The following is a 26,874-nucleotide window of genomic DNA, read 5'->3' on the forward strand; positions in this document are numbered from 1 at the left end:
TCTCTCTCTCTCTCTCTCTCTCTCTCTCTCTCTCTCTCTCTCTCTCTCTCTGTGCTGGTGTCTCTCTGGCTTAAGCACCCGTTCATTATTAAGCAGTCATGCAACAGTAGGGGTGGGGCCATTATGGATTTTTTATGGTGCGCATAGAGAGAAAATGTCATGATTATCACAATCAATACGCGTACATTTTTGAACGGTGCTAACCTACTGTAGGCTGTACGGCGTGTGTGTTGCTGCTCGCTAGCGAGCCTGGCTCTTTGGCTGACTGGTAACATACATGCCATCGGATATCGGGGACCCGGGTTCCCCTCCCGGTCGAGGCTACACTACGTCTGGCTTTGCGATTCCGTAGGCCCATGTCCGTAGTACGAGACTAACGTCATAGAAAGTACGCAGAGAGATCGACATCGCCACAGCTGATGTCACGGACACAACGGCCCATACAAGGAGATATGCACGTGACGTGGGTCCTGTTTGATAGCATGCGAAGTCGCACAGGTAGCGATTGATAGCATGCGAAGTCGCACAGGTAGCGATGTTTTTCCCATAGAATGTGGATGTATCCTTGAAGGGGTTCCAGGGTTTCATCTTGTACATCTGCTATTTTTTATTGTATTTTAACTTTTTTAACCGGGAAAAAACATCCGTGCAAATCTTTATACATGACAATTTAGTTTGGAAAGCCACTGTGTTAAAAAAGAAAGGAGGAAAAAAAAGAAACAGCCTCTTTGTTGGCACCACTTTCAAACCTCCAACATCCAGCACCTATCTGGAAATGTATGAATGAAGCTGAATTTCTTTTGAAAACCCCCCAAAGTCAACAGGATGTTACTTTAAAACCTGGGAGGGAGGTGTGTGTGTGTGTGTGTGTGTGTGTGTGTGTGTGTGTGTGTGTGTGTGTGTGTGTGTGTGTGTGTGTGTGTGTGTGTGTGTGTGTGTGTGTGTGTGTGTGTGTGTGTGTGTGTGTGTGTGTGTGTGTGTGTGTGTGTGTGTGTGTGTGTGTGTGTGTGTGTGTGTGTGTGTGTGTGTGTGTGTGTGTGTGGTGGGAGGTGGCGGGGAGGGGGGTTTCTCTGTCACTGATGATTCAGTGAACACTAAGTGGTTTCCCCCCCGCGACAGGAAGTTGACAGAAGGCTGGGGCGGAAATCAAACCTGTGAAACGTGCAGCCAATATAAAAGATGAGGCATCGGCTGAACCACTGACGGGTTAAGACCTGGCAATTGTGGCCTCCCTCCACGTAAGCAGAACTCAGAGAGAGAGAGAGAGAGAGAGAGAGAGAGAGAGAGAGAGAGAGAGAGAGAGAGAGAGAGAGCAGCATGGAGACACTGGTATTTCTATTTCCTCAATTTAACTTTTTGGCTCCAAAAGAGGAAGCGTGTTTCAAAGTGCTCGGCCCAGAGGACTTGCAGAGAACGAGAATGAAAGACGACACGACCAGGTATGGATTTCCAAAAAAGCTTGAATCGTTTCCAAATAGTTTTCTGTGCTACTACTGCTATACATTATGTGATGTTGAAGAGAGGAGGAGAAGGTAATCAGCCCAAGTACTCCCACTGTACCGTAACGTCTCTGCGATATGAAGATATCCAAGCAATAGATTTCGGGGCAGCAACATTGCTATGTCCGCCGGTAACTTGGTTATTCTGTCTAAACTAAAGGGCTGTATCATCTCAAATCAAATCATAACCTTACACACAGTGCTGTGGCTGTACGTTTTGTGTGTGTGTCTCCTGTGGAAAGTCAAAAGTGGAAAGTCATTTGAGGTGATTTATTTGCTGGCCCTCTCCCTGGGGTCTGATATTTATCAACACAGAGCTGCTACCATCGCTGATCCTGGATGACCTCTTTTTATGTCTGTCCCTTTTTTAAGGAGAAAAGCCAAGAGTGGCTTATTTTGAAGGTTGCCTCTTTATAAATGTCTTTCCACGCAACTGCTCTTTAAGTCTATTGATTGACTTGGAAACAAGGCTGTGGCAGCCGATGCAGGCAGAGACAGGCCTGCACATGATGCACGGTGGAAAGCATTTTTAACGTTTCCATTTCCATCTCCTTCGCAGGCTCAAAGCTGACAGGAAGAGCCGACTCAGCCTGTTGCTCACCAAGTCGGGCTCTCACGAGAACGTCAGTCCGGTTAAAACCACGAACACAGCAGCAGTCAACACGTGAGCCAACGTTCAACTTTATTTTATGTACTCTGAGTCAGTGGTGGAATGTGCATTTACTTAAGTAGGCTACTGTTAGGAGTGGTTCACCCCAAAAACACTTTTCTATCAATTACACCAGGGGTGGGTAACTTTGATGACAGAGAGGGCCACTGTATTTCCACACTCACTCCAGGGGGCCACATTGCATACTGTTGCTTGCTGTCGACAGAAACCTCTCCATATTTTAACGTAACTTATTTTGTAGATTAATGTCCCACTCCATCATTCTACTGTCATGCAAGAGTAGCACATTGAAACTGAAATCATTAATATATCAATATTGTTCGATATTAATCTGTGGGCCACATTAAGTGAAGGTGGGGGCCTCATGTGGCCGGCAGTTGCCCATGTATGAATTAAACATGGAGATTTCTGTCACATTCCTAACATTCCTGTCCGGGTCTCTGGTACTCAATTGACCTGCATTTGAGTGCCGGTCATCAACCTATTTGGAATGCGACAAACACTAAGAAATGCCCCCCTGGGCGGGCAGTAAGTGGACTGAGCCACGCGTCCCAAGCACCGCGGGGACCTGGTGAACCTGAATGGGGGACCAGTCAGGTACACAGGACCAGGCGCCCCGGCCGGACCTGTGTACCCAGCTTTAAGCACCCCTGGGCGGGACATGAATTCAAGGCTTTGGGGTGTGTAATTCATAGAAAATAAGTAATCTTTTGGGTGAACTACTCATTTGAACGTACAATTTTGATGTATTTTGCACGTTTCTATACTTTATACTTATACTCCACTACACCTGAGAGTCAAATAGTGTAGGCTACTTGATCCCTGTTTTAAACTTCAAAACTTAAACTTCAAGTATACTTTTACTAAGCCTTGCCGAGCCATGAGGCCCATAGGGCAGGAGCCTATCTCCTGTTTCTGTAGCGTGAGGCAGCTTGATGTACAAGTATAACCCCTGGACATGACGCTAGTATATGTCACACGTTTACTAATGGTATATAATATATGTTGTTGACAATACTTTGAACTTTTACTAAAGTAACATTTTGAATTATCACTAGTATGTACTGTATTGTGGTATTGCTACGACATATTTTTTATTTTAAACATGTTACAGCGAGCAGGGTGGGCCGTACCGCTACCATTTCTAAACATACTACTTATTAACTGAGAACCAATGTCAATAATATCAACAATATCTGTCAATTGCATAGTAATCATGTTTTCAAGCTATTCAAAATGGATAGAATCATGATTTATTTTTAACATAAATGTGAAAAATGAAAAAAATAAAATAAAAAAAATATATATATTTTTTTTTAAGCAATAATTTCGCGGACCCCCTGCAGTACCTCCGCGGACCCCCTAGGGGTCGCGGATCCCCTGTTGAAGACCCCTGGCCTATAGGTATAAAATAGGGCTAAAGTGGTTAATGTATGTTTTATAATATCATGATTTACATGTGGAAAGTATAACTAGTAACTAAAGTTTTCAAATAATCGTAGTGGAGTTAAAGTCCAATATTTGGATCCGAGATGTAGTGGAGTAGAATTAAAAGTATTGGAAATTGGAAATAAATATACTTAGTTATACTTGTATTACACCACTGCACACTGCAGGAAAAAAAATGGGGAATTGAAAGTTGTGTGCTGCAGGGATGTCTTTGGGGAGGGCCTCACCAAATCTCTTTGGCTTTTTTTTTTTTTTTTTTTTTTGCAGTATCTCAACGGAGGCAGCTTTGACATGGAGCGACTCCTTTGAAGAACTGCTAAAAGATTCAGGTTAGATTGAAGCCCCAAATCTCTCCATTTGCTGTGTCACACTGGCTTTGCTCCCCTGTCAAGCACTCTACATCACTCGCAAAGGAAGCTGTGTTGGTTTGTTGTGAAGCTGATGGGGGAGAGGGTGTTTAAGGGAACAAACAGGACGAGTTTCACTACATCTTTTCAATGTTTGTGTAGCAGACGGAACACAGAAGCTCTTCAACTTCCTCATATGTCCGTGTTTAGCATCATCATTGCCACATTTCTTTTATTTTGTGCCGGAAAATCTGCAGTATTTGGAGGCTTGGTTATATGGGGGGAAGGTGATTCAGCGAAGAATATCCAACCTACAAGCTCACGACGTGTCGCGACCTGATGAGATGTGAGCTTGTAGGTCAGCACACCCCTATTTTTGAAACTATACATAAATCAGGGTTACAGTACATCTATCTAGTACAGGGTTCTTCAACGTTTCATAGATTCCATATTTCATTGTTTGACAGCACAATCATCAGTGTATGTTGGATTCATGTCAATTTGTGTTTTCAGATATATAAGCACTTGAGCCGTCATTACCTAATAAACTTGACCTTTTACTCTGTACTTAGTCTGCTCTTTTTCCCCTCTACACCAAACCCCTTTGCCGAAAATAGCCTATCTATAAAGCTCAATCTGCTATGTTTGGCTACAGTTCTCAGAATATGGTCACTAGGGTTCAAGTTGTTAATATAAAAAGGATTGGAAGATTTGCAGGACCCCCTGTAGTAACTCTGAGGAGCCCCTAGGGGTCCCGGACCCCCTGTTGAAGACCCCTGAGAAACACAGCCACATGGATGGATGGCTGGGGTGTGCACAGGATGGCATTATTCAATGAAACCTTGTACAGTGGTTCTCCAACGTTTTCATGTCAAAGACCCCCATCTGAAAATATGTTGTGCCAGGAACACTCACGAGAGAAGATTTGTGTTGATGAAAGGTTTTCAATATCGGAAGTAATAAAATGGGGTTAAAGATCTTTAAAACAGTTTTGCCCCCCCTGGGAACGCCTTAAACCCCCTCAAGGACCACTGGCCTGGACAATCTAAAACAGGGGTTCCCAAACCTTTTTGGCTCAGGGCACCCCTATAAATATTACCCCTACATTATATGCATAACTTTCACTCCCAGCACCTTATATTTTATTATAGCATATGTTTTTTACACTATTAGTTCTATTTATAGTGGCTCATAGGAATAGACTATGTGACAACCAGGAATAGTTTGGTGACCACCGGAGACTCGGTTGACGGCCGGAATTTAGACGGCACCCGGGAGCAGGTTGGGTTAGCGCCCCAGCCTGTGTCTTCCGTGAGGAAGAAGCCCAACAAATCCACGGTGAGGCCTTTAGGAGGGCCATTCAACTGCAGCAGCTGAATGGAATGTTTGGATTGGGGTCTGGTGCAACGCACAGGTTCTGAACCTGGTGAGAGCAGGAGAGGACCTGGTAAGACGTAGGAGGAGCCCGGCCAGGAGTCAACCCATAGAGCCTAGTTCTTCCACGCGCCAGAATGGCTCCCCAATCCTGGCAGAGTAGTTCCGGTGCTGCACATTGAGTGACCCTGTCTTTCCCTAATAGGACTGATCGTGGATAGCTACTGGGACGTAAGTCGGGACTTGATCAACCCCGGCTGGGTCACCTGGGCGAGGGTGTATGATGTTGCGAGACCCGAAACACCCGTCGACCCCAGGCTACATCACTGATGATACGTCCCAGCTGCATCCTTGTGATGTTTTTTACACTATTAGTTCTATTTATAGTGGCTCATAGGAATAGACTATGTGACAACCAGGAATAGTTTGGTGACCACCGGAGACTCGGTTGACGGCCGGAATTTAGACGGCACCCGGGAGCAGGTTGGGTTAGCGCCCCAGCCTGTGTCTTCCGTGAGGAAGAAGCCCAACAAATCCACGGTGAGGCCTTTAGGAGGGCCATTCAACTGCAGCAGCTGAATGGAATGTTTGGATTGGGGTCTGGTGCAACGCACAGGTTCTGAACCTGGTGAGAGCAGGAGAGGACCTGGTAAGACGTAGGAGGAGCCCGGCCAGGAGTCAACCCATAGAGCCTAGTTCTTCCACGCGCCAGAATGGCTCCCCAATCCTGGCAGAGTAGTTCCGGTGCTGCACATTGAGTGACCCTGTCTTTCCCTAATAGGACTGATCGTGGATAGCTACTGGGACGTAAGTCGGGACTTGATCAACCCCGGCTGGGTCACCTGGGCGAGGGTGTATGATGTTGCGAGACCCGAAACACCCGTCGACCCCAGGCTACATCACTGATGATACGTCCCAGCTGCATCCTTGTGATGTTTTTTACACTATTAGTTCTATTTATAGTGGCTCATAGGAATAGACTATGTGACAACCAGGAATAGTTTGGTGACCACCGGAGACTCGGTTGACGGCCGGAATTTAGACGGCACCCGGGAGCAGGTTGGGTTAGCGCCCCAGCCTGTGTCTTCCGTGAGGAAGAAGCCCAACAAATCCACGGTGAGGCCTTTAGGAGGGCCATTCAACTGCAGCAGCTGAATGGAATGTTTGGATTGGGGTCTGGTGCAACGCACAGGTTCTGAACCTGGTGAGAGCAGGAGAGGACCTGGTAAGACGTAGGAGGAGCCCGGCCAGGAGTCAACCCATAGAGCCTAGTTCTTCCACGCGCCAGAATGGCTCCCCAATCCTGGCAGAGTAGTTCCGGTGCTGCACATTGAGTGACCCTGTCTTTCCCTAATAGGACTGATCGTGGATAGCTACTGGGACGTAAGTCGGGACTTGATCAACCCCGGCTGGGTCACCTGGGCGAGGGTGTATGATGTTGCGAGACCCGAAACACCCGTCGACCCCAGGCTACATCACTGATGATACGTCCCAGCTGCATCCTTGTGATGTTTTATACACTATTAGTTCTATTTATAGTGGCTCATAGGAATAGACTATGTGACAACCAGGAATAGTTTGGTGACCACCGGAGACTCGGTTGACGGCCGGAATTTAGACGGCACCCGGGAGCAGGTTGGGTTAGCGCCCCAGCCTGTGTCTTCCGTGAGGAAGTAGCCCAACAAATCCACGGTGAGGCCTTTAGGAGGGCCATTCAACTGCAGCAGCTGAATGGAATGTTTGGATTGGGGTCTGGTGCAACGCACAGGTTCTGAACCTGGTGAGAGCAGGAGAGGACCTGGTAAGACGTAGGAGGAGCCCGGCCAGGAGTCAACCCATAGAGCCTAGTTCTTCCACGCGCCAGAATGGCTCCCCAATCCTGGCAGAGTAGTTCCGGTGCTGCACATTGAGTGACCCTGTCTTTCCCTAATAGGACTGATCGTGGATAGCTACTGGGACGTAAGTCGGGACTTGATCAACCCCGGCTGGGTCACCTGGGCGAGGGTGTATGATGTTGCGAGACCCGAAACACCCGTCGACCCCAGGCTACATCACTGATGATACGTCCCAGCTGCATCCTTGTGATGTTTTATACACTATTAGTTCTATTTATAGTGGCTCATAGGAATAGACTATGTGACAACCAGGAATAGTTTGGTGACCACCGGAGACTCGGTTGACGGCCGGAATTTAGACGGCACCCGGGAGCAGGTTGGGTTAGCGCCCCAGCCTGTGTCTTCCGTGAGGAAGTAGCCCAACAAATCCACGGTGAGGCCTTTAGGAGGGCCATTCAACTGCAGCAGCTGAATGGAATGTTTGGATTGGGGTCTGGTGCAACGCACAGGTTCTGAACCTGGTGAGAGCAGGAGAGGACCTGGTAAGACGTAGGAGGAGCCCGGCCAGGAGTCAACCCATAGAGCCTAGTTCTTCCACGCGCCAGAATGGCTCCCCAATCCTGGCAGAGTAGTTCCGGTGCTGCACATTGAGTGACCCTGTCTTTCCCTAATAGGACTGATCGTGGATAGCTACTGGGACGTAAGTCGGGACTTGATCAACCCCGGCTGGGTCACCTGGGCGAGGGTGTATGATGTTGCGAGACCCGAAACACCCGTCGACCCCAGGCTACATCACTGATGATACGTCCCAGCTGCATCCTTGTGATGTTTTTTACACTATTAGTTCTATTTATAGTGGCTCATAGGAATAGACTATGTGACAACCAGGAATAGTTTGGTGACCACCGGAGACTCGGTTGACGGCCGGAATTTAGACGGCACCCGGGAGCAGGTTGGGTTAGCGCCCCAGCCTGTGTCTTCCGTGAGGAAGAAGCCCAACAAATCCACGGTGAGGCCTTTAGGAGGGCCATTCAACTGCAGCAGCTGAATGGAATGTTTGGATTGGGGTCTGGTGCAACGCACAGGTTCTGAACCTGGTGAGAGCAGGAGAGGACCTGGTAAGACGTAGGAGGAGCCCGGCCAGGAGTCAACCCATAGAGCCTAGTTCTTCCACGCGCCAGAATGGCTCCCCAATCCTGGCAGAGTAGTTCCGGTGCTGCACATTGAGTGACCCTGTCTTTCCCTAATAGGACTGATCGTGGATAGCTACTGGGACGTAAGTCGGGACTTGATCAACCCCGGCTGGGTCACCTGGGCGAGGGTGTATGATGTTGCGAGACCCGAAACACCCGTCGACCCCAGGCTACATCACTGATGATACGTCCCAGCTGCATCCTTGTGATGTTTTTTACACTAGTGATTATATGTTGTGAGGAAAACGTTGAGATGATAGCCATTTTCGTTAGAACTGACTGAAAATAACTTTGTACTACAAGTTTAAAAATGATACTAAATATTTTTTCAAGTGTCCGAATAAATTCCATATATCATCAAATTATCTCGAGGCACGCCTGGACTGCCGTCACGGCACCCCAGGGTGCCCCGTCACCCACTTTGAAAACCCCTGATCTAAAACACGCAGTCTGACTGAAAGACATAATTGATGGGGTCAGCTCATCAAAAACACAAGTTCCATTTTCCACTCCTTTGGAGTCCTACATCCTTGAGCACATTTCCAATATTCAGCGAGAGCTCTGTCTGATGAACCAAACCATTTGACATTTCCCCCCTTAATAACTCTTTCCTAAACTCTCCCTCTCTTTCCCTCTTTCTTCTCTCTGAACAGTGAACATGGGTCCGTGCACTCTTTGTCATACCATGCACGTGCACACGTGCCCTACGCTCCCTATCAGGGGTGTCGCACCAAATTCTGGGCCCTGGGTACAAGGATTCACTGTGGGGGCCTCTGTGCTTTAACTATTGAAAAATAGCAGATTTACAAGCTTGTAGATCTGCTATTTTTCTTTTTTTTTAATCGTGGAAATCTTTGAATATTTCAAATCACTCTAAGGTTCATTTCTATGTTTCTATGTCAGGGGTGCTCAAACCTTTTCATGTGAAGGACCCCCAAAATGATATGTATTTGCCCACGGACCCCCATCTCAAAATATTTAGATCCAGGGACCCCCCCAGAAGCAGAATTTAAGTTACAAACGTTCGCTTAAAAAATACATATATTCAAAGATTTGCACACATTTTCACGACTTTTCAAAAATAGCAGATCTACAAGCTTGTATATCTGCAAATTTTCAATAGCTAAAGTATAAAATAATTAAGGCCCCCTCCACCTTGGGCCCTAGTAACTCAGTCCCACTTTCCCCCCTCCCCCCCTTTGTGACACCCCTGCTCCCTAGCAAACTTCCACTTTAATTTTATTAAACCTCTTTTATTTAAACATTCATATATACACTTCTGTCCTTTTAGCCTTTGTCTTTCAGCTGTTTATTTAAACCAGACTCTTTTAATTAAACTTAAACTTAAACTTTGTTTAAACTCTCTCCTGTACGGCAGTAGTAATTAGCCAACATTTATCTTAAAAGGGCTTTCTAATATATCCCTCTGCAGAGACCCTGTGAGATTAGAGACTGTTTCACTCGGCTAGAACAACTAGTCCTTACCCGTTCAAAGATATGAGCTCCGAAATGATGTGCAGTGTGTGGATTATGGGATGTGCACTGTGCACACAGTATATGAGGGATGGAAAGTAACTTTAACTGGTGCTTGCATGCTAATATGTAGGAGCATCAATGTAAGAAATACCCGTTCCATTTAACGGCTACAGAGATACTGTGTACCGATCTGCATGATTTTGGACAACATCTGTAACAGGGCCAGAACCACCCCCCCCCCCCCCCCCCGCCCGCCCGCCCGCCCGCCTGCCCGCCTGCACACACACACACTCCCCCCCCCGTGTGTGTGTGTGTGTGTGTGTGTGTGTGTGTGTGGGTTTGTGTGTGATTGTGCATGGCCTGAACAACAGCGCCCCTCCCTTAACATGTGTGGTCACAAAAGGTACTGTAGGCTAAATAGATATAGATACACCATAAAAATGCAATTATACAGCATACGATTTGTGAAAGTGACAAACGGGCTTCACGGTTATGTCAGGTGTGTTCATATGCTGATGGTGATGCGATTTCAGATCAATTGCTCCAGCCACTGAGGAGAAACGCGGTTTCAGACAGACACTCAGACAGACAGACAGACATTCGGAAAATTATATGTTAGATTAGCTGACAGCATGCTAAATTATATAGAAGCTGGGTGTGTGTGTGTGTGTGTGTGTGTGAGGCACTTGAAAGGGTTCCTATAGTGTCTATAGTGTGTTGTGAGTGCAGACCCCTTTTACTCCGTCTGTCTGTCTGTCTGTATGTCTGTCTGTCTGTCTGTGTGTCTAGGAAACAGGCACGTGCACACATAGACAACAAAGGGGGCTTGAGCCCCTGCCCTTTTACCTGTCTGTAAAAAGTGCCCTCTCCAGACCATGAATGCGGTTTTCTCTATGGTGAAAGAAATGCAAATGCCCTCTTTCCATGCCCTACCTGATTAACCTGTCCTGAAGGCAGCATTCAAGAGAATTGCCTTGTCCAAACTCTCCTGAACCTGAATGCAACATCTTGTGTTGAAAGAATTGCCCTCTCTGTGTAGAAATCCATGCCGGGTACGCCACAACTCCAGTATTGGCACCGAAAATAGCCGACCTCCAAGCTCACAACGCATCGCAGTGTGACACGTTGTGAGCTTGGAGGTCAGCTATTTTAGATATTTTCACCAAAAAGGCCCTTTTTGAAATTTCAGCCCCTGCCTCGCTAACATTCTCTGCACGTCCCTGCTAGGAAAGCAAGACATTATATGTAAATGTGTAAATAAACATGTTGCGTCGACCCGTGACACGGTGTGACCTTGTAGATCTTCTATTTCTTTCGTAGAATGTTCGCAGAACTGGGACACTGTAGGGTTCATGTGGTTAATTAGACGAGCATAAATGTGTTAATTTGTTAATTAAGTGGTTAATTAGACCAAGGATATAAACCCCTTGACATGTATCATCTACGTTGTCAAGGTCCTCTTGTGTTTCCCAAACAATGGCTCAGGACCCATTTGTGGGTCACAGACCCATTTTTACCCATTTTTAGTTGATGTTGATTTCGTCGACAAAAACGATGGTGAAAAATGTTCGTCAACAACCTTTTTTCACAGACAAAAACGAAATAAGAACTAATGATAACCAAGCTATGACGACCAAAACTAAGACTAAAATATTGACAATTTGGTCAACAAATAGAAACTACAACTAGACTAAAATGTTAGGGAGGGACTAGTATAGAAGAGATGCAGTAAAACAAAAAGACAAGCCGGTTTGGTTGCTTCTCGGATCTTACGTCCTGAAAATAGCAGATCTACAAGTTCACAACGCGTTGCGTAGATTGCCTATTTTCAGCATGCAACCAAGTGTAAAATCACTAGCCATTACAACGCCATTAAAGCCCACTAAAATACTTTTCTGTCAACAAAATCAACCTTTAGTCGACTATAATCGTATGATATTTAGTCAACTAAAACTAGACTAAAACTAAAGATTTTCAGATGACTAAAGCACAAATTTAAATCTCTTGTCTCTCTTCCCTTTCGGCCCGGCCTACAGATGGCGTGGAGACCTTCACTCAGTTCCTGCGGACGGAGTTCAGTGAGGAGAACATCGAGTTCTGGCAGGCGTGCGAGGAGTTCAAGACCGTCGACACAGAAACCAAGCTGCTCTCCAAGGCCAAGCAGATGTACGCCGTCTTCATCCAGGCCGACGCCCCCAAAGAGGTACGAGTACGAGTGTGATCGTGCATCACAAACACGTCACACACAACACGAGGTTCACACCTGCCTGCCTTTGTGTGGTTGGTTGATGTGGCAACATACAGTGGCAGATGTTTAGAAATTCACACAAAACTGCGTACTTACAAGGAAAAGCCCACCACTTCCGAAGTCAGTTCAGAAAAAGGTAAGGTATGGCAACATGACTGGTGTCTTGCACGCGCGCCTTCGCGCACGCGCAAGACACCAGTCATGTTGCCATACATTAGCAACAGGCATGATGATACATTTATTTTAAGAAGTACATTTTATTTTTTACCCCCGTTTCTACGGTTTCTTGGGCTGGATAAGGCAGCCTGGAACGGTTGTTCAAGTGCAGCTAAACTTGGCATGTTAGTAAACGTGGCACAATTAACAATAATGCATTGCACCTGTGCAGCTGACCTACGGAACCTGGGAATATACCATCGTGTCAAGATGGGGAGAATACAAGTGTGGAGAATATAATTATAATACCTTATTTAAGTGACCATTTTGTTACATTTTGCATTTGTAGTTATTTTACTGTAATTTAACAACATAATAACCAGCACAGATAGACAAAGAGACATTCATGGATTTATATTTAAAAGTAACTTTTATTTTCCCACCTGCACCCAGGGTATGGCAGCTGCATACCCCTGCCATACCCAATTGACACCCCTGATCTGTATGGCAGAGTATTACAATATAGCTAATGATTAGATGTGGTCTCCCTAATCTTCCAGTGAGTGAGTGGGTGAGCGTGTCACCAGACAAAATGTGACCAAACATCAACATGTGACTTGGGTCAAAACAGTCAAACGTTGACTTTTGGGGAATACATTATCTACAATTCTGTCCCTATCGGGACATAACTCGGACGGCGCTGATTCGGCTCAAGCGGACTTCGCAACGTTAGGCACGGCGTCTCACTCGCCTAGCTCGCTCGGCGGTTTCTGTTTTAAGAGGTTTAAGCTCGCTCTGCACCAAATTCTGGGCCCTGGGTACAAGGATTCACTGCGGGCCCCCCATGAATGTTCTTCATAGGGGAGGGAGTGCATTTAGACCGGGAACGCATTATTACGCATTAGTTTGTGCTTTAACTATTGAAAAAAAAACACAGCTTGGCACCAAGTGCGCCTCTGCAAGCTTGTAGATCTGCTATTTTTGAAAAAGTGGTCAGCGGTGCTCAAACTTTTTCATGTGAAGGACCCCCAAAATGATATGTATTTGGCCACGGACCCCCATCTCAAAATATTTACTTCCAGGGACCCCCCCAGAAGCAAAATTTGAGTTACAAATGATTTGCACACATTTTCACGACTTTTCAAAAATAGCAGATCTACAAGCTCGCAGCGCGGCACTCGGTGCCGCGCTGTGAGCTTGTATATCTGCTATTTTTCAATATAGTGGAGCGGCTAACTGCTTTTAATGGTCAGAATCTTTCAGTTGATGATAAAAGCGTGAAAATTGGCATGAACAGTCTCCATGGGTCACTTAACAAGAAAATTGTCCGAGGCAATTGAAATTTCAAGTTGGCGGCCATTTTTCAAGATGGCCACCACCGCAGTGAAGCAATTAAGTGACATAAGTGTTTATTTGCTGATACAAGCATGAAAAGTGGCATGAGCAGTCTCTGTGGGTCACTTGACAATAACCCACCCACAGCTATATGAAATGTCAAGATGGCGGCCATTTTTCAAGATGGCCACCACCTTAGTGGAGAAGTAAAGTGATATACTGGTTTATTTGGTGATGCAAGCATGAAAATTGCCTTGAGCAGTCTCTGTGGGTCACTTGACAATAAGCCACTCACAGCTACTTGAAATTTCAAAATGGCGGCCATTTTTCAGGATGACTGCCGACCGCCATGTGGATCTTTAAATGAATCATTTCCTCATAGAAGTTTATTGGATTCCTCAAAAGGCTCTGTCAAGGAAGGTTGTTTGACTGTGATTTGTCTGACTCCTCGCCCACGACCTGTCCAGTTTGGTAAAACCTGCCAGGAGTTGCCTCCCACCGGAATAGCTCTCAGGGTTCACTGAGGTACACAAGCTCCCTAACCACGACAAGGTATCAGTCACAAGGGAGGTTTTTTTTATTATTATTTTTGTCTTTTTTAGTTTTTTTTTTAGTTTTTTTTTTACTTTTCTTCTTTTTTTTCTTTTTTTTCTTTTTTTTTACGGGGTTGGGAAAATAATATGAATAAATTAGCACAGTTGTGGTACTGAACGGACAGTGCTCCAAAATAATTAATGAGCAATACTGAATGATGCATACTGAGGAACTAAACTGAAAATGTGCAGTGGAAGCAATGTTACAAAGTAACAACTTAAAGTTTCACAGTAATAGACGGGTGAGAAAGTAAAACACGATGCGCCGATGTGGCGAGGGGAAGCCGAGCCACAGGCCTACCACCTGACAACAACAGGGAATAACTCTGGCAAAAGAAACATGCAACTACGTTCTAGCAGGGGCAACTACATAGGCATGTGCAACTGAGTCCATATCTGAAGCACTTACACCTTCCAGTACATGCCTTGGTGCACCCACATTTGGTCAACTCCCAACAACTCTCCGCAATAGGTGGAAGTGGTGTCCAGAAGACTTTCCACTCCTCGTCCTGTTTCACCCATCCCCAGTTGGATGGGCTCGGCATTTGGGGATGTCGCTTCAATGCCTGTCCCCACACGTATCCAGCCTCATAAGAAGCACGTTTGGCATGCTCTTTGAGTGCTGCTTGGGTTGGTGGGATCATGTCATATTGTCTTTGCTTCCTGGCAAAGAGATCAAGCCTAGCCTCGTTCACAGTTGTGACATCACTGGACCTGTCATACATTAGCACAACAAATTTCTCCAAAGCTTGCAGGTCACTATCCTTAACTGCAGAAGGACATTCACTGAGTGCTGCAAATGTGTTTGAGACCTCATCACACACTTCCCATGTTTTCCAGGCAGACTTCTTCGATTTTCCATTGAAGGATGACACAATGTCACAACCACTGAAGGCATGGAAGAAGAGGATACCACGTGTTTTCTCTGGTCCTATGACTGAAACCACCTCATGTATTGGGATCCATCTTGTCTTCTCTCCTTTGCCAAAAGTCACCCACATATTTTCAAGGCCAAGTTGCATCAAAGAGGGCATAACAGAAGTGGCTATGATTACAATATCGGTGTCATTGGCGTCGATCATCATGGATTTGTGTCCTTGTTTCACTGCATGCTGGGCATGAAGGAAAATACGTGTGTCTGCCTCTTCATGACTACACGGGGCTACTTCATCCAGGTTAGCAGCTTGGTTGCTAACAGCATCTTCCCCCTTCGTAACAATGACTATATTGGTTGTTTTCATTTCCGTAATTTTATCAGCAATGAAATGGAACAATTCCTGCTTGTTGTTTTCATCCCTTAGGAAGCTTTGCCAGTTTGACGGAGTTTTGCCTGTGCCTGTTACTCTCCTCCTGATTGCTTTTCCCCGTTTTGACCTTGCCTCAGACTTCAGACTTGACTTCCAGTAAACATCGAACACAATGTCTGTCCGCCTGTATGTATGGCTGTATGTCTCTATTCTTGGAAGTATGTCATGCATTACATATTCATCAAATGTCTTGATAGAACGTGGTGGCAGTGTATTCACCATAGCTGATCCATCCACTATGAGAACATCTGATTCTGGCTTTTTTTCAGGCAATGTCACTTTCGCTTGTAGTATATCAACCAGGTGTGATTTGGTACAAGTGTGGAGTTTCCCTCCATCACTGAGAGAGGCGGGAGCTGATTGGTTCTCATGGATGAAGAACTCTTGTAAGTCACACTGCCTGTTCTGGCAAGAGATGAATAGTCGGGAGAAAAGTTGGAAGTCATCCTTAAGTTCCTTCATCTTGGAATTTGTTCCACTGACAACTGGCTTGTGCTTGAAGAACGTTACCGTATTCTTCTTGATAGGCTTGTAGAAAGAGCATGGACTGTCGGGGTTCTGGAGATCTGTCATGAAAGTCTTGAACTGTTCTTTGCCTTGTTGGTGATGTACTGCTATCAGCTCAGCTGAACCGGCATCAACAATGTCCTTCGTGTCCAACACAAGCAGATCATCTGATTCTTCCATGAAAGGGTTACCCATTTCCCGCATCACTGATGTGAGTCTTTTCACTTTCTCCAAAAATGCTTTTTGGGCAGCCTCTGTTTGTTCATGGTGATGATTACCTTTCTTCACATCTTTAGCTCCTGACACAGCTTCATAGTTTGCAACTAGACGGCTTACCTCTGGACCTGCTAACATCCATCTTCGCAGTGCTGATGGGTTCTCTGTCAGCCCGACTGCTCCCCCATCACCTTTGATCACAGCATTATGCCATTCATGAGCCTGATCAATTGCCACTGCAGAGAAAGCCCTGTCTCACTTATGTACTACAAAGTTCCCCTTATGGAACTCTGCAGCCACTTCTGGATGTTGCTCCTCAATGCACATCATGTCTCGAAGGTGTATTGGAAGCCATCGAGCATAGTTGACATTGTTGTTAGCAAAAAAGTATGGGACAAGTTCAAACAGTGACTCACGGTACAGTCTGAAGTTACCTTCTCGAAATGATCGGATCAACATGAGAAATAGAAACCAGAACTTGAACTGTGGACTTTTCTGCTCTGTACACCACGCTTCAAAAGTGGTGTTGGTGTCATCAGGTGTCTCTTCCCTGTACGCATTGTATGCATCTTTCATGAGCTCATACAGACTGCATACTGTTACCTGATGTGCGTACCGTGTTCTGGTTACACTTGAGGCTGAAAGAAACGAATCTGCTGTACCAGGTGAGGCTACCCCAGCCTCAACGAGGGCACTAGTCCAGCCACTGTCTTTGAGTAGCATTCCTATAGATTTTAACGCTGTCATTTCAATATGTAGACCTCCAAACATGATCACATATTTATCTTCTCCATATTGCTCAGGCCAGTGCCACTGGATCTGCTTTGCAAGAGCATATAGTGGCTGGTCAGCAGCGATGACTGGCGTTTGTCCTGGATTCAGAAAAGCTACAGTCTCCCTAACTTTGTCCATTACATGCTTTATTGTTGCGACAGAGTGGGCCTGGTCTCTGAAGAGGGGAAGCAGTGATGTAATGCAGACATTAAAACCCTGGCTCCTCCTTTGGGATGCATGGTGGGCTGACCATGTTATAGAGGAAGAAGCATCGACTTCTTGGGTTAGGCTAACCTTCTCCAGCCATTCATAATCAGGTGCAAAGTTTCTGCTAAATACAATGGGGTCTGGCAATGGTAGGTTGGCTACAGGACGGGGCTCTGGGTTTTTCTTATTGAAGAAAGCTGGTTGGATGTTAGAGAAGGATTCAGGAATCTCAGGAACCTTGTTTCGTCTGTTATCTGAAAGTTGGAGTGATGGCCTTATCTCGCCACCATTGTTAAGTGTTGGATGTTGGAACATGGAAATACTTGTACCATGAAAGGAGGTATTTGCTGTTGTTGCTGTGGGATTATGGTCAATGTTGTCCATAGCAGATGTGGTGAAGAGTCCCTTTCGCAGAATCGGTGGGCAGACAACCCCATCTACCACATATTGGTTCACCACAGATTCTCCTAGCAGTGCGGAAACTTCCAACACCCTGTCATAGGAGATGCTAATTCCATTCTCATGAAGCATATCAATAAGTTGTCGCTTTCGTGTCTTTGCATGCACCACCATCCCAATGTATACAGCAAATGGAGTTTCGCGGTCTTTTGAGTGTCTATGGGTTGCTGCACCATCTTTGCACTTAGAGTAGCAATTGTATTGCAATAACTGTGCAATTGCAATGTCTGATTTGAATACCCCATGATTCAAATTTGACTTGATATCTACACCATGCTCAATATTACAGATGAACTGAAGAAGCGTTGGTGGAATGGATTCTTCAACAAATCCCTCATGAAATTTGTTGTCAAACTTTGTCTTGTGATTAAGCATCTCTCTACGTATGATGCTGGCAGCCTTAGCTAAGTGAATGGCTTCAGCATCACTGGATTTGCTTACATTTGAAAGAACAGAGCTAATGTCCTTTTTGAATGCAAGCAGTACATCACGTCCTGCCTTGTGTTCTTCTAGCTCAGGAATGCTAGAAAGCAGCTGCTCCTTTAGTCTGGTTGAATTCACATTTGGTGATTCGACACCAAGTTGCTGCAGTCGTTGCTTGTAGAGAGAGACTAGATCTGCAAGTTTGAATATAACTGGTTCTGTGCCATCACTTGTGGTCTTCATGTCCGTGATATAGATGACAAGTTCTGAAAAAACAGAGGGATACCACTTATGGCTAGTTGAGCATTTGAGGCTCTGCTCATGCTTGAGGGCATTGAGATGGTCTCGCTCTCTGTTGTACAGTCCAACGAGACAGGCAGCGTGGTATTTAAATTCCTGTGCAACAACATCACCAGCAATAAGCTTTGCCAGGAGCTTCTTGTCGCTTAGATTCCTGGCACATTCATTAACCCTTTCATTAAGTTTCATTGTCATTGCGTCATGTAAGGGGGACGTTGCACTCTCATCTTCACAGATAAAGCACAAAGCTTTTGAGGGCTGGGACCTTCTTGGCCTCTTGACATGGATATCTTTGGTATCTTCGGTGTCTTCAGCAGCAGTAGATGCTCTCTTTTGGGCCCTTTCCAGCTCTGTGTTGTTGAACTTAAGTCTACAGCTTGAATGATATTTTGCTCTGTGTCTTATCAATGTGCTTTCTATGCCATCACCTTCATCTAGTCGGGCTGGACTAAGTAAGATAGGCAGAGCATTGATCTTATGAAATAATGGAACATTTCTAGCAATGGTATCATAACCAGTACGATCATGCTCTCTGTTGTATAAACTTGGCTGAACTAGTTTTTCCTTGGTGACCTGCTGACAAATGATACATCTGTCCCAGTTAGTTTTCTCAACTGTTATGATGACTTCTGCCATGTCTTAGGCAGAGGCAGAGGGATTATCCTTTTAACAACTTTTACAAATCACTTTAATGTATGGGATACAACTAAGTTCATGCCTTAACCCTACACTTAGTCCGATCGTTCATCCAATGCCATTTAAATCCCGTGCGATCTGTACACCATCCGGTTAACTAAAACCCCATTAACCTTGGCTCGGCTCTCCCGCGCTGGCACAACCTGTCAATTCAGGTGCGGCTATCTAACTGTTTTGGGGTAAATTAGACAGCATTTGGGATACTAACTTTCAATTAGCTGACATTGAACCCCATTCTGAGTTTAACAGCAGTGATATATCACCAGTGTGCCCTGGTAGTGCAGATATTCACTCTTTTCTAATCTGTTTATGATCAACACAATTGTATTTTGATGTGTTAAAAGTTGTTCTTTAGCATAATCTAAAATCAAATGACACCAAATCATCCTTAATGAAAAATACATACATTTCTATGAGATCTTTTGAGGATCCAGGGGGCGGCCATCTTGAAAATAGAAGTTTCAAGTGGTTGGAAGTGTTTTCTTGTCCTAGAGACTGCTCACACCAATGTGCATGCTTGTGTCACTAACTAAACAACTATGTTACTTAACTGCTCCGTTTAGGTGGTGGCAATCTTGAAAAATGGCCGCCATCTTGAAATTTAAAGTGGCTGTGGGTGTTTTCTTGTCAAATGAGCCTTTGAGACAGCTCATGGCAATTTTCATGCTTGTATCACTAAATAAACCATTATATTACATAACTGCTCCAATAAGGTGGTGGCCATCTTGAAAAATGGCCGCCATCTTGAAATTTCAAGTAGTTGTGGGTGGCTTATTGTCAAGTGACCCACAGAGACTGTTCATGCCAATTTTCATGCTTGTATCACCAAATAAACCATTATATTACTTAACTGTTGCACTGAGGTGTTGGCCATCTTGAAAAATGGCCACCATATTGAAATTTCAATTGCCTAGGACAATTTTCTTGTCAAGTGACCCATGGAGACTGCTCATGCCAATTTTCATGCTTTTATCATAAATTGAAAGATCGTAGCACTTAACTGCTCCGCTAATATCTAAACTAAAGTATAAAGTAACTTATGCCCCTCCACCTTGGGCCCTAATAACTCAGTCCCACATCCTCCCCTTGTGACGCCCCTGACTGCTGTGGTTGTAGATGTTCTCCTGCTCAGTTATATCCTGTGGTCGGATATAGGACCGCTATTGTTCGACAATAAGTGCCATCGCACAAAGCTCAAAATCGACCATCCTCTGCTCAAGGCGGCAGACTTTCTGCGTTAGCTCAGCACTAGAAGTTTTTTACGCTCGCGTGCGCGGGGCACCCGGGTTCAGGACCCGGGCGCGACATAAAAGTAACAGATTACGTCGTTAATATTGAAGAACTAATGTAAAATGGATGTTAATAGTAATGTATAAGTAATGAGTAGCCGAGTACGGGAGTTCAATCAATGTAGCAGGAGTGTACGTTAACCCTTTTTAGGCCTAGAATTATTGAATGCTTTAGCTATTGAAAAATAGCAGATATACAAGCTCACAGCGCGGCACCGAGTGCTGCGCTGCGAGCTTGTAGATCTGCTATTTTTGAAAAATCATGATTTGTTTTTGCAAGTCTTTGAATGAATCTATTTAAAAGTGAACATTTGTAACTCAAATATTTGCTTCTGGGGGGTCCCTGGAACAACATATTCTCGGTGCTGCGCTGCAAGCTTGTATATCTGCTATTTTTCAATAGTTAAAGCACAAAATAATGGTTAAAGTGGTTCAAATCTAACGCGACTCGTGCACGTTCCAGGTCTTTGAAGGTTAAAATCCTCGGTGCTGGAAAGGACCCGCGCGGGTCATTTTTATACTCCAACAGATCACTTAACGCGGGGCATTTCGCTGTGTATAGTCCTGATAAATGATGACCATTATCCGGGGTGACAGTCATGGGTGTTCTGAGCACACGGCCGGGATAGTGCATGAAAGGCTGTTGCATAAGTAATATTGATTATGTAAGTAAAAAGAAAGAGGAAAAAGGCAGATAACTGCACTATACTGTAGCCACAGAAAAAAGCAGGGCTCTGTTTGTCGTCGCGGCTCGGTGAAGTATTGCGTGTTATTGTCTGGGGGGAACAACAGAGGTTGTGGATGAGTTGTGTGGTCGTTAACCGCCAGCAGGCTGACCTTTAATTCTTTAATCTATACTGCGTGGGTCTTCAACAGGGGGTCCGGGACTCCTAGGGGGTCCTCAGAGGTACTACAGGGGGTCCTCCAAATCTTTGTGTGATAGAAATGATTTTTTCCCTTTTTTTATATTAATCATTTGAAACCTAGCGTCCATATTCTGAGGACTTTAGTCAAAAATAGCAGATCTACAAGCTCACAACGCCTCGCGCTGCGAGGCGTTGTCAGCTTGTAGATCGGCTATTTTTGGCAAAGAGCTTTGGTGTAGAGGAAGAGCAGACTAAGTACAGAGTGAAAGGTCAAGTTTATTAAGTATTGACGGTTCAAGTGGTTAAATATCTGAAAACACAAATTGACAAGAATCCAAAATACACTGATGATTGTGCTGTCAAACGATGAAACTATATGGAATCTGTGAAGGGTTGTGGGGGTCCCTGCTTCATCTCTCTCTCAACTAAGCGGTCTTTGGCCCGAAAATGTTGAAGACCACTGATCTATACTGTGTCGTATACAGAGGTCAGCGCGCGGTGAAAACAGCCCCGTCTTACGAGCTGGTAACTTTTGTCGCGTTGCAAACTTGTAGATCAGGGTATAGGCCCTATACTCTCAAGTTTGCAACGCGACAAGTGTGTTCCCCGATACTATAGCGTCCGCAGCCAGTGTGTCCCCCTTTTCTCTCTCTAGTGGGTGCCGTGACGCAATCCCAGAGGTGCCTCAGAATACTTTGATAATATTTGGAATTTATCAATATCACTTCAGTTTAACCACTTATACTTAGTAAAACAGACCAGAGTTGCACGCAGTACTTGTTGCAATATTTTTCAGCCTACAGTACACTGTGTCTCCTCAACAAAAAGCAGATCTACAAGCTCTCAAAGCTTGTAGATCTGCTATTTTTGGCTATTTTTGGTGAATGTTCCCCTCCAGAATGAAGGGATTGCTGGGGTTTGGTTTAACGCAACTGTATCTTAGGGGGAAAGATTTACATACTTGACATAATTGTAAGGTACCGTGAAGTAACAATGTCATTCTGGAGTGCTGTGGATTTTTAAAAAACTGGATGAATCTTCTCTTATGATCTAGTACAAAATAGTTCAAACGGGGCGTTGCATTTGTAAATCAGCTTTTTTTCCAGCCACTACTATAGAACGTAAGTTAAACATATACTGTAAGTGTGCCAAATTAAGATATATGATATATAATCATATAACAATATATCACATAATAGTTTAATTAATATTGTTATCATACTCCTGCCCAGTCCATGGTGACACTCATGCTATGTGGAGCTCTTTGCTATCTTGACTCTCACATGCAAGAGAGTGAGTTGTGTGTGTGTGTGTGTGTGTGTGAGAGAGTAAGGATCATATGTGCGGGAGTACATGCTGTATACGTATGTGTAAAAGAACAAAGAATATTGTATTTCTTACTATTTCTTGCCATCTTACCTTTTGCTATGAGAATGAGCCAGGGTAGGGCTCGATAAGCAGTATGCTTCTCCCTACTCCTTTTTTTGGCACCTTGGACACTTTATCATGTCAAATGAACTCTTGAACTTGAACTTTTTCTATATTTATTTATTATCTTTTGATACTACGCTATGTTCAGATGCACGGATATCAGACTTGTATTTGTATTGAACTGTCCGAAAGTCCTGAAAAATAAAACGAACTGAACTGAACTGAACTGAACACCCAGCCTCATTCCTTGAGGAAATTAAAGCTACAATTTGGGGCTTAACTTAATGAATATATTTATATTTGAACCAATCAGTATGGTAGAACCACTGGTGCGTTAGGCTACCCTGGTCTCGCATGCAGTGGCTGGTGTTGTTGCGAAGCGAGGCGAGTCATTTCGTTTGCAATTTCTGCATGTTCCTCATGCATGCACACACTCAAACACACGTACACATGTGTGTGTACACACACACACACACACACACACACACACACACACACACACACACACACACACACACACACACACACACACACACACACACACACACAATTCAATGTAATTCAAAGGAGCTTTATTGGCATGAGAAAACATATGTTTACATTGCCGAAGCAAGTGTCACAAGTAAAATAAAAACAGTTGAAAATGGGGAACATACAGTTGGGGGGGGTACAGCATTGTGTAAGCAGAGCTATGTCGCATTGTGACATTTTATATATATACAGTATAAAGCTTTTGGAACAAATAACAGCATTATTTTTTCTCAAAATGCATTTACTGTAAAGGTAGCAGCTCTGTCTCATACTGTAAGTGCAGTAGGTTTGGTGTCAATCCATGGTTTGTAGTCCTCAGGGTGCTTGTGTTCCAGTCTCTAGCCTTCTTTTGTCGCAACAGTTCACAAATCCTGCTGTTATGTTCGCACATTGTTGTATTTCTCCCAGTAGGTATGGGAGTTTTTCATCATTGGTCATGTTTTCTAACTCACTTCGGGTGTGTGTAATACACACACAGTACACGCACACGCACACGCGCACGCACGCACGCACGCACGCACGCACGCACGCACGCACGCACGCACGCACGCACGCACACACACACACACACACACACACACACACACACACACACACACACACACACACACACACACACACACACACACCATGGGAAGCAGTCTGAGGGTCCCTGAGGGAGTTACCCAGTGGCGTCAGTTCAGCAAAAGCTAAGGTATGGCAACATGACTGGTGTCTTGCACGCGCGCGAGTCATGTTGCCATACCTTAGCAACAGGCACGATGAAAAGTACATTTTAGTATTTCCCCCTGTAGCCAAGGTATGGCAGCTGCCATATAGCTTGCCATACCCAATTGACGCCTCTGGAGTTAACCGTTGGACCACAGGTTGCTTTTGCAGAAGCACGTGGCTGCCGAAGTGGAAGTAACATTCTCTCAGCCAGCCACCCACGCACGTGCATATGAAGAAAAAAAAAAGCACAAAGCAACTTATTATTACAGCGACATGAAAACGCACGCCAGCTCAAGTGATTTCCAAGAAGATCAAAATGCAAATGACAGTAAAATTGCACATTATACAGACTTTCACGGAGGGGTGGGGCGCTGCACTTTGAATGAACATGAATATCTCATCACTGCATGGCTGCTTTGAATATTTTCGGTGCTGTCGGCTATTTAAATAGCTTCCCTAATGCAAATGTTTTAAAGGGCCCGATCCTTGAATTAAAATGCAATTAAAAAAGAAATGATCTGATCTGTGATCTGTTGGATTAGTTCAGTTCATAATAGGGCATTCACGAATAGTGATTTTTAGTATTCGAATTATTCGACCTCAAAGTATTCGAATAGTCGAATATTCGACAGGACTGGCCAAACTGGCAAATATTAAGTAAGCAAGAGGGGGACATTGTGAAAATAGCCGATCTACATGCATGTAGATCTGCTATTTTCACAATATTTATCTGCAGAACTTAGTGCTTGTCAGGGTGGGGGTCCTCAGTTCATATATGTTTTTTCTGTGGGTCACGGCCTAAAAAGGTTTGAGAACCCCTGGTATAGAGCATGAACACATTCATCCACCAGGGGCATTGACAACTCATTCTTATGACTTCCTATCTAGCCAAGCTTTATAAACTATATATTTCTTAAAGAGAAAACAATCAAACAAATTAAAAAAGCGAATATTCGACTTCGGTGAACAACGTCGAATAGTGACTTTGATATTCGAATAGTTCACAATGAACCGGGTGTTATTTCAGAGATCTGATTGTTTGACATTTCACGCCCAAAATGCAATAGTTCCTGGGAATTGTCTCTGAAACACAAGATGCCTGCAGAACTAGGCAGTCCATTTAACTGTTTCACAGTGTTTCTGTCAAAGGGGAACCAAAGCCCTCCATACATGAGTTTGCTGCCATCTAAAGGTTAAAAACCATCTGAAGTTCTGAGGATGAAATGTATGTAAAGCAACACAGCTGCAGCTAATGAAAATGGGTGTGTTTTAGTAGTCCTAACGTGATCATGATCAGTATTGATGATAATATTCAATATTGTACAGTATAGGCTATATGTGTGTGGTCACTGGAATATACTGTAATGCCATACCACAAAAAAGGGAGGCCAGGTTGAACGTTTTGCACCAAGTTTCAAATTTCGCAAAGTAAAGCCCTGCTTCATTATACAAGGCCGTCGCACACAAGTAGTGAAAACAGCAGAACTACAAGCACACAACGGCGTTGTGTGCTTGTAGATCGGCCGTTTTCACTAGTTTAAATCATTTTTAAAAGGTTAAACGCAAAACAAACAGATTTCACCCGACAACGACGATATAGAACACCCATCAAAAACCCGATCTAGAATGAACATTAGAACATAGATGCAATAACTTCTGTCTCAATAATGAAATAAATACATTCTTTCTGACATAACTAGTAACAGAACATTTCTCTCCGCGTGGTCTCTCCTCTCTCTCTCTCGTCGCCAGGTGAACATCGACCACAGCACCAAGGTGGCCATCCAGAAGAACCTGGCCCAGCCCACGACGGCTTGCTTCGACGCGGCCCAGAGCAAAGTGTACGGCCTGATGAAGAAGGACTGCTACCCCCGCTTCCTCAAGTCCGACCACTACCTGCGCCTCACCCGCCGGAGGGCGGTGGGCGCCACCATGTTCCGCCGGAGGTCGCGCTCCTGCGTGTTCAACGAGAGGGGCGAGGAAACGTCGGGCCGGTAGTGGCCTATAGCGGCAGTGGTTTTCAACCCTTTACATTTCGTCGTTGTCGAGTGAAAACCTTGTATGTCCAAAACCGTTCGTTTTGCGTTTATCGTTTTAAAAATGATTTAAAGGAGTAGTTCACTAGAGTTCAATAATATTGTTTGTTTTTTGTCACATTCCTAAGACAAAAAATGTATTCGAGTAAATTTACCCCCGTTGATTCCGGATGGGGACCCGTTTCGAAATGGGTCCCCATCCGGAACGAATGGGGGTAAATTTATTGTTATCACATTTTTGTCTTAGGAATGCGACAAAAAACTAGAAATATTATTGAACTCTAGTCTCCATGGCGTGACTAATCAATAGAAAAAAAGTCATTTTGGGGGTGAACTACTCCTTTAAACTAGTGAAAACAGCCGATCTACAAGCACACAACGCCTCGCTGTGCGAGGCGTTGTGTGCTTGTAGATCGGCTGTTTTCACTACCTTTGTGCGACGGCCTTGTGTGATGAAACAGGGCTTTGCTTTGCGAAAAAACATACAAATTTGAAACTTGGAGGTACGAGGTTTCCGCCCGACAGTGACGATATCAAGGTCCATTATATATTCAGCTTTTGAGCCACGGACCAACATTCGATGAGGTTTTTAGCCTCTCGGACACAAAACGTGTCGTTGGAAACGATTTTATCCACGATTCAATGCTGTATTGATGTGGTAGGACTAGGAGAGATAACAGGCAAACTTTGATCAAAATAACAATTCTTGTACATTCTCTGATTTTGTAAATTAAGTATAATGCAGATGTTTAACAATAATCGAACTCCTGAGAGAGTAAAATGAAACTAAATGGACCTGCAAGAGTTAAAGTTCTATATAAGGGTCCATTTGGTTATCAACTCTCCATCATTTAGCTGGGGACCACCTGGAACCTCCTCAAGGACCACTGGTGGTCCCCGGACCACTGGTTGAAAACCACTGGCCTAGCGACAGCTTTGCTGTCAT

General features: G+C 44.6%; 1 protein-coding gene across 1 annotated transcript; it reads left to right on the top strand.

The window, feature by feature from the left end:
- Positions 1-1,317: 1,317 nt before the first annotated feature.
- rgs18 (regulator of G protein signaling 18) lies at positions 1,318-25,960 on the top strand (the record flags this gene model as incomplete). Its single annotated transcript, XM_080726207.1, has 5 exons — positions 1,318-1,439; positions 2,059-2,163; positions 3,886-3,947; positions 11,880-12,046; positions 25,645-25,960. 5 exons carry the CDS (start codon positions 1,318-1,320, stop codon positions 25,888-25,890), a joined length of 702 nt encoding a protein of 233 aa, XP_080582333.1. The 3' UTR covers positions 25,891-25,960.
- Positions 25,961-26,874: the final 914 nt, after the last annotated feature.

This window comes from Nannobrachium achirus, assembly GCF_963921795.1.
Source record: "Nannobrachium achirus genome assembly, chromosome: 5".
NCBI classification, from domain to species: Eukaryota; Metazoa; Chordata; class Actinopteri; order Myctophiformes; family Myctophidae; genus Nannobrachium; species Nannobrachium achirus.